Source organism: Vipera berus, assembly GCF_964194415.1.
Source record: "Vipera berus genome assembly, chromosome: 1".
Lineage (NCBI taxonomy): Eukaryota > Metazoa > Chordata > Lepidosauria > Squamata > Viperidae > Vipera > Vipera berus.
The window spans coordinates 5,597,436-5,606,027 of record NC_138202.1 but is presented as its reverse complement, the minus strand read 5'-3'; the positions used below and the strand labels follow the sequence as shown (position 1 = coordinate 5,606,027).

At 48.9% G+C, this 8,592-nt stretch overlaps 1 protein-coding gene across 1 annotated transcript in view; it reads left to right on the top strand.

The window, feature by feature from the left end:
- Positions 1-821: 821 nt before the first annotated feature.
- The window catches only part of SHD (Src homology 2 domain containing transforming protein D), a gene marked incomplete at both ends in the record, with an annotated part of 52,476 nt that continues 44,705 nt past the window's right edge, over positions 822-8,592 (top strand). The window contains one exon of the mRNA XM_081314942.1: positions 822-1,154. Within this exon, the coding sequence (XP_081171068.1) occupies positions 822-1,154 (333 nt within the window). The remainder of the gene's footprint in view (positions 1,155-8,592) is intronic.

Genomic DNA, 8,592 nt, shown 5'->3' with positions numbered 1-8,592 from the left:
ATATTGAAGACTTGGATCAGGCAAAGAAAGGCAAAATTAATAGCTTGCCTAAATTCACTTTGTCAGGCTTGCTTAAAATCACAGCTCTCTAGCTTCAGCGATGTGAGATTCCTGCCTGCCAAACTATGAGCAATTTATTCCATGAAATGTAAGCTTAGGTTACTGGAGATGGGGAGAAAAAAAAACATTAAAAAAATTTGTAGAATTCCAGCAATATTACAGATAGTCCTCGACTTACGACGGCAAAGGAGCCCCAAATTTCCAGGGCTGAGGGAGACGGCTAAGTGAGCGTCGCCCCATTTTACGACCTTTCTTGCCACACTTGTTAAGTGAATCACTTTGGTTGTTAAATGAGGAACCCGGTCGTTAAGTGGAATCGGGCCTCCCCCGTTGAGCTTGGCTCGTCGCAAAAGGGGGAATCACGTGGACCCAGGCACCCTGCAACCGTCATAAATAGGAGCCAGTGGCCAAGCCTCTGAATTCTGATCACGTGACCCACGGGGGAATGCGGCAACGGTCGTAAGTGTGAAAAAGAGCTGTCAGTCCCTCTTTTTCAGGTGCCGTCGTGACTTGGAACGTTCGCTAAACGAACGGTGGTAAGTCGAGGACTGCCTACTCGGTATACCGGGTGAGATAACCGCTCCGCTTCCCTTTCCTCCTTCACATCAGGAGCAGTGATGGATAGCAGCTAATCCGGATTACAGATCCCAATCCCCACCGGGAGGATTTGAAGATTGCCTTCCGATCATAGTTGGCTTGTTCGCCGCCGCAGGCAATTTGGGGGCCCAGCCGCCACCGACCTCCGGCTTAAAAGGGGACCCATGGCCAAATGGTTTAAGGATTATCTCAGTTTTGGGAGCAGGAGGTCTCCCCCGCAGCCCCCCAAGCCAGACTACACCGAGAGCGACATCTTAAAGGCGTACCGTGCCCAGAAGAGTTTAGACTTCGAGGATCCCTACGAAGACGGGGAAGGCAAAGCCGATCCAGATCCCGGGGGCTCGCCGAATAAAGGGGGGGGCGGCTGCAGCGGCAATCTGGAAGGGAAATATGGCTCGCCCAAGCACCGTCTCATCAAAGTGGACGCCTCCGATCTTCACCGGAGCAAGGCGCTCCTTGCCACGGCGGGGGAAGATGCAGCCGTCCCGTCAGATCAGGTAAAATGCGGTTTCGCGACACGTTCCCCCCTCCCCTCCCCCCCCGGTGGGTGTCCCGGGACGGTTTCGTCCCCTACGGGAAATAATATATATAAAAAAGAGGCTTCTGGTTTTCTGCTCTGTTTTCGGGGAGCTTGGGAATTGACCGTTCTTGAGGTATTTGTGAGTCGGTTTTTCTCGTGGCAAGGGGCTGGCATGGTGGTGGGCTGGCATCTTCCACGTCCCACGGGAGAAATTCCTGTGCCAAAATTGGAATAGTGATGTAGTGAGGGATAGAGTGGAACAATTAACCAGTGGAACTGCCTGCCTCCAGAAGTTGTGAATGCTCCAAGACAGGAAGTTTTTAAGAAGAGACTGGACAACCATTTGTCTGAAGTGGTATAGGGTTTCCTGCCTGAGCAGGGGGTTGGACTAGATGACCTCCAGGGTTCCTTCCAACTCTCCTCCTCCTCCTCCTCCTCCTCTTCTTCTTCTTCTTCTTATTTTTATTGTTATTGTTATCGTGCATTGAATTGTGGGATGTTCGTCCTGCCCTCCTTTTCACTACATGAACACAAATTAATACACCCAGCCCCTTCCCACTACCCCCAGGTTCTGCTGTTTTGTCCTTTGAAAGAAATACAGGTGGTCCTCAACTTACGACCGATCGTTTAGTGAATCTTCAAAATTACAACATACCTAGAAAGAAAAAACAACAACTTCCCTTTTAATCTTAATATGGGGACTTAAGACCCCGATCCAAAGTTATAATGGCCAGTTCCTTCTCTATAGTGATGTGACAAACACTTCGGGCAACACAGCCATTTGTAGCGTCCCACAGTGACATGGCTCTGTTTTACGACGGTTTTGCCCCAAAGTGACAGTTCATTTGTCGGCAAAATGACGCCATAGCTAACTGTGCACTTACGACTGCCATGTTTGCTTAAAGACAGCCACAAAAAAAAAGAAAAGTAAAGTAAAATCAGGCTGGTCACATGACCGACTCATTTTACGACCATAATGGGCAAGCTTGATTTATAGTCGTAACTTGGGGAACTACCTATGCTCAGAGCAGTTGCTCCTTTAACAAATCAAAGGCATCCTGGTGGGAATTTTTTTTAAAAAAAAAAACAGGATAATATTCCGCTCTGGAGAAAAATACAGACACAATTGCACCCAAAATCTTCATTGCTAAGCAAGACAATTATTAAGTGAGGTTTGCTCCATTTTTTACAACCTTTCTTGCCACCGTTGTTAAGTGAATCACTGCAGTTGCTGTGTTAGTAACACGGTCGTTAAGGGAATCTGTCTTCCCCCCTGGACTTTGCTCGACAGAAGGTCGCCAAAGTGGATCACCTGATCCCCCGGGACGCTGCAACAGTCATAAGTACATGTCAGTTGCCAAGCACCCTAATTTTGATCACGTGAGCAATGGGGATGCTGCGACGGTCGTTAATGTGAAAACTGCTGTCGTAAGTTTGAATGGTCACTAAATGAACGCTTGTAAGTCTAGGATTATCTGTAACCCCAAGGAAGCATTTTACAAGCAAGTTTGGCATTTTTCTCTCCCTGTTCCCCCCCAGTGTCTTATCTTCCTGACCTCTGAGCCTCGGTTTTGATAAAGAACTCACAAAAACGAGTTGTTAAGGTGTGCCACGGTGTTGACAAGAAAAAGTGACAATAAAGCTTAGCTTATCTTAAAAGCAGGAAGTTCCAGAAAATTGGGGCTCCAGAAGATACCGCTATAAAAAAAAAATCAAATCAATGATGTCGGTGTCTCAGGCAGATGTGATGGATGTTACTGACAACACAAACCATTTTTTTTTAAAAAAAAAAGAACAGCAACAACAATCTGCCTGAAGAGCTTTGACGAGATCGCGCTGCCATTTTGATCTGTGGCATTTCTCCCCACATCCGTCATGCGCTTTGACACTCCGTTGTCAAGTGGTTCGCCTCTGCCTGTGGAGGGAAAGGAGCAAGGCTTCGGAAGAGCTGTCGATTGGCTTGTTTGTGGGGCTAGTCCTCATTAAACCTGGAACAGTAGCGATAGAGGGTAGAAAGCAAAATGGAGTAGAGCTTCAGTTGCAACTGTGGTAATATTTTGTCTATTGGTTCAGGCGCCAAATTAGAAATTGAGAGATGGTGAATTCTAGTCCCACCTTAGGCAGGAAAGCCGGCTGGGTGACTTTGCGCCAATCACCAGGAGACAGTGAGTTCTAGTACTGCCTTAACCATGAAAACGGGCTGGGTGAGTTTGCGCCAATCACCAGAAGATAGTGAGTTCTAGTACTGTCTTAACCATGAAAGCGGGCTGGGTGACTTTGCGCCAATCACCAGGAGACAGTGAGTTCTAGTACTGCCTTAACTATGAAAGCGGGCTGGGTGACTTTGCGCCAATCACCAGGAGACAGTGAGTTCTAGTACTGCCTTAACCATGAAAGCGGGCTGGGTGACTTTGCGCCAATCACCAGAAGATAGTGAGTTCTAGTACTGTCTTAACCATGAAAGCCCGCTGGGTGACTTTGGTCCAATCACCAGGAGACAGTGAGTTCTAGTACTGCCTTAACCATGATAGCCGGCTGGGTGACTTTGCGCCAATCAACAGGAGATTATGAGTACTAGCCCCGCCTTAGCCATGATAGCTGACTGGGTGACTTTGGGCCAATCACCAGGAGACGGTGAGTTCTAGAACTTAACCATGAAAGCTGACTGGGTGACTTTACGCCAATCACCAGGAATTTGTAACTGCAACTATTCGCTCAACAACTGTGGCAGGAAAGGCCTTAACATCAGGCATGCTTTACTTAACAACGGCTGTGCTTAGCCAAGGAAATATCGGTCACAATTCCCGTTGCTAAGCAAGGAAGTTGCTAAGTGGGTCTGCCCAGATTTGTTACCTTATTTATCACCAATTTTTATCACCAATTGATAAGCTAATCAGAAGCCAGTTGAAAAAGTTGCAAATGGGGAATCACGTGACCCCAGGATGCTGCAACCATCATAAATACGAGGCAGAGTTTCGATCATGCGACCACGGGCATGCTGCTACGGTCGTAACTGTGAGGATCGGTTTTCAGTCATGTTTTCCGTGGCCACCAGATCTGAGGATGCTGCAGCCCTCATAAATACATGCCAGTTGCCAGGCACCCTAATTTTGACGGTCGTAAGTGCGAGGACCAGGCGCAAGTGGCTTTTTCGGTGCCGCCGTAACTTTGAACAGTCCTTAAACAAATGGACATTAAGTGGAGGACTGCCCATAATTCACATAGCTTGTGGCTTGTGTGCATTTAACCTGCTCCTGCGTGTCTGTACCCAGAAGTGGGTTTTGAGACAGTTAAAAAAAAAACTTAATTTTTAGCCCCGCAAAGGGGGGGAAAAAAGCCTCTTTGAAAGAGACCCCCAAATGCTTTCTTTTTATGTCCTCAATTTTCCCTGCTGCCCTTTTAAAAATTATATCCCTGCAGAGGTGCCATTGGAGGGCTCATAAATATGATACTATTTTTTGATTAATTATGTAATTCTAATATGTTTATGATATTATTCATGAGCTTGTTTAACATGGTTTAATTTGTCGGCTCCCCACGGAGGCCCCTGTTGCACTGCAAGGGGATTCATAAAGGATTCCATAAATAAAATATTCCTGGGTATGAAATGGTAAAAAAAAAAAAAGACCAGATTAGGCTTCTCCATGTCTTGCATCCCATTTCTGTGGCGTCTGAGATTGATGGGAATTGTAGCACGCGACAGGTAGTCCTCGAGTTACGACGACTCCTTTAGTGACGGTTCAAAGTTATGCAACGGCATTGAAAAATGTGACTCCCAACCAGTTCTCGCCCCTGCAACCGACGCAGCATTCCCCCGTGGTCACATGATCAAAATTCGGGGACACGTGGCAACTGACTCGGACTTACGACGGTCTAAGTGTCCCCGGAGACCCGTGATCCTCTTTTGCGACCTCCTGACAAGCAACGTCAACGGGGGAAGGCAGATTCACTTAACGACCGTGTTACTAACTGAGCCACTGCAGGGATTCACTTAACGGTGGCAGGAAAGGTCGTAAAATGGATCAAAAAATGCACTTGACGGCTGTCTTGTTTAGCAATGGAAATTTTGGGCCCAGTGGTGGTCCTAAGTATGTGTTCTGAACCAGCCTGCTACCGGCCTTGCAGAAAGGCAACCCCTGTACAAACGGCAGAGGCTGGAGAGCGTCTGAAGCTGGAAGGCATCTGCCAAGATTTATTACACAAACAACAGAACAAGAAACAAAACACTGGAACTGTGATCCTCAAACGGAGCGGTTGCTTTCAGCAACCAGCCCTTCCCCAAACACTCCCTTTATTAGAGTTCAGGGCGTGGCCTCCCTGTGCCTCCTTCCGAGGAGTCCCACAGCCTTTCTCTGCTTGTTCCTGCTTGACTGCCTCCTGCGTCGGGCGTCCTTGAACAGGGCCAGCTGTGGGTCATCATCATCCGCACTGTCGGGCTCGCGCAGCTGAGAAGAGGGCCCTGGCTGGGGGCTCTGCGAAGCCTCCAAGCCATCATCAGCAAGTTCGTCTTCAACACCCTCCTCCTCCCCCTCGTCTGAGTCATCCGAGACATCCGAGCCGGCTGCCGGACCCACAGGCTGGCCCTGAATCACAACAGTATGAACCAGTTTCCAAGCACACCTGAAATTTGATCACGTGACCATGAGGGAAGCTGCAAAGGCTGTGACTGTGAAAAACGGCCGCAAGTCACATTTTTCAGTGCCGTTGTAACTTTGAACGGTCACTAAACGAGCTGTTGTTAAGTCGAGGGCTATCTGTCGGAGAGATATCTACTTTTAAAGTCAAAGCAGCAGCAGCAGCAGCAGCAGCAGCAGTACACCTAGTCCTCAAGTTAGGACTGGCTGCTTAGTTCGAAGTTACGACTGATCCCCCGAAAGGCACTACTGGCCTGGGGAATTCTGGGAGTTGAAGTCCTCGCCTCATAGAGTTGTTGAGCTTGAGAAAAACTGACACAGTGGCTTGGGCCTCACCAAATGGGTCAAGAAGTCAGTCTGGACAGATGGGTTCAGCGGGTCGTGTGAATCAGACGCTGTTCTGGCGTGCCGATCCACTTTAAATTTAAGGTTTTCCTGTTTCGACCAGTCACTAGTCCTCCTTGAAGGAGGTGGTGGTGAGACCCCTCCTCAAGAAGCCTGCCCTGGACCCAGCTGTATTAAATAACTTTCGTCCGGTCTCCAACCTTCGCTTTTTGGCGAAGGTTGTTGAGAGCGTGGTGGCGCATCAGCTCCCTCTGGTCCTGGATGAAGCGGATTATCTAGACCCGTCCCAATCGGGTTTCAGGCCCGGGTACAGCACGGAGACGGCATTGGTCGCGCTGGTGAATGATCTCTGGTGGGCTCGGGACAGGGGTTGTTCCTCTGTCCTAGTCCTATTAGACCTCTCAGCGGCTTTCGATACCATCGACCATGGTATCCTGCTGCGGCGCCTCAGGGGGTTGGGAGTGGGAGGCACCGTTTTACAGTGGTTCTCCTCCTATCTCCAGGGACGTTCGCAGTCGGTGTTGGCAGGAGGGCAGAGGTCGACCTTGAGGCCCCTTGTTTGTGGAGTTCCTCAGGGATCGGTCCTCTTGCCTCTCCTGTTCAACATCTACATGAAACCGCTGGGTGAGATCATTCGTGGTTTTGGAGTTGGGTATCATCAATACGCTGATGATACCCAGCTTTTTATTTCAACCCCAGTGATGCCCTCGACGTGATGTCCCGGTGCCTGGAGGCGGTCCAGGTCTGGATGGGGAGGAACAGGCTTCGACTCAATCCTGCCAAGACTGAGTGGCTGTGCATACCGGCATCTCGGGTCAACCAGACTATTCCATCTTTAACGATGGGGGGTGAGGTGTTACCCCCCATTGATAGGGCTCGCAACTTGGGCGTCCTCCTGGATTCACGGCTCAATTTTGAAGATCACATAGGGGCCGTGACCAGGGGGGCTTTTGCCCAGGTTTGCCTGGTGCGCCAGTTGCAACCCTATCTGGACTGAGATACCCTACGCACAGTCACTCATGCGCTCGTGACCTCCCATTTAGACTACTGCAACGCTCTCTACATGGGGCTGCCCTTGAGGACCACCCGGAGGCTTCAACTGGTGCAGAATGCAGCCGCGCGAGTGGTGGTGGGGGTCTCCCGATACTCCCATGTTACACCTCTGCTCCGCGAGCTGCATTGGCTGCCGGTTGCCCTCCAGGTGAGTTTCAAGGTGCTGGTAATGACCTACAAAGCCCTACATGGCATGGGTCCGGATTACCTACGGCAACACCTGCGGCCGGCGTCAACTTCCCTCCGCCCTGTGCGTTCCCACAGAGAGGGCCTCCTCAGGGTGCCACCGGTCAGAGAATGTCGACTGGTGACCCCCAGGGGGAGGGCCTTCTCTGTGGGCGCGCCAGACCTGTGGAACCGCCTGCCGGTTGAGCTCCGGATGGCCCCCGACCTTCGCTCCTTCCGACATGATCTAAAAACTTATTTATTTGAACAATCTGGCCTGGTCTGATGGGTTTGGGGTTGGATTTAGTTTTAACACACTTTTAGTATTGTATTATATTGGGCATAATTATTTAATTCTTTTTAACTCTTTTTTAACTTTTGTATTTACATTTTGATATTTATTGCCCTGTACACCGCCCTGAGTCCTTCGGGAGAACAGCGGTATAAAAATTTAATAAATATTAAATATTAAGGAGGGAGAAATACTGGAGGGTGTCAAAAAAAATAATCAAGATGCGGGGGGGGGGATGGGCTTCAGTTACACAGACATGGCTGCCATCTTGATTTTATTTCATACACACACACACACACACACACACACACACACACCCTCCCAATCTGATGGATGCCCCTGCTTGGAGGAAAAATGGCCCTGTATTGAGGGATGTGTCTGCAGAAAAGGGAAGCCTGTTTCTCTTTTTCTCTCTTCTTGCCTGGACTCGCTTTGAGGCAGACGCGTTTCTGAAAGTGCTGGGCTGTTTGGAAAAGTGTTAATTGCCTTGAAGGGATTCCTCACATCACCTTCTCTTCCCTTCTTTTTCTTTCTTTTCCTTCCCTTCCCTTCCCTTCTTTTCCTTTCCTTCCCTTTCCCCTCCTCTCCTTTCCTCTTCTCCATCCCATCCCTTCCTCCTTCCTTTCTTTCCTTTCCTTTCCTTTCCTTTCCTTTCCTTTCCTTTCCTTTCCTTTCCTTTCCTTTCCTTTCCTTTCCTTTCCTTTCCTTTCCTTCCCCATCTATTTACTTCTTTTCCTTTCCTTCATTATCTACTTCCTTTCCTTTCCTTTCCTTTCCTTTCCTTTCCTTTCCTTTCCTTTCCTTTCCTTTCCTTTCCTTCCCTTCCCTTCCCTTTCCTTTCCTTTCCTTTCCTTTCCTTTCCCTTCCTTTCTTTTCCTTTCCTTTCCTTTCCTTTCCTTTCCTTTCCTTTCCTTTCCTTTCCTTTC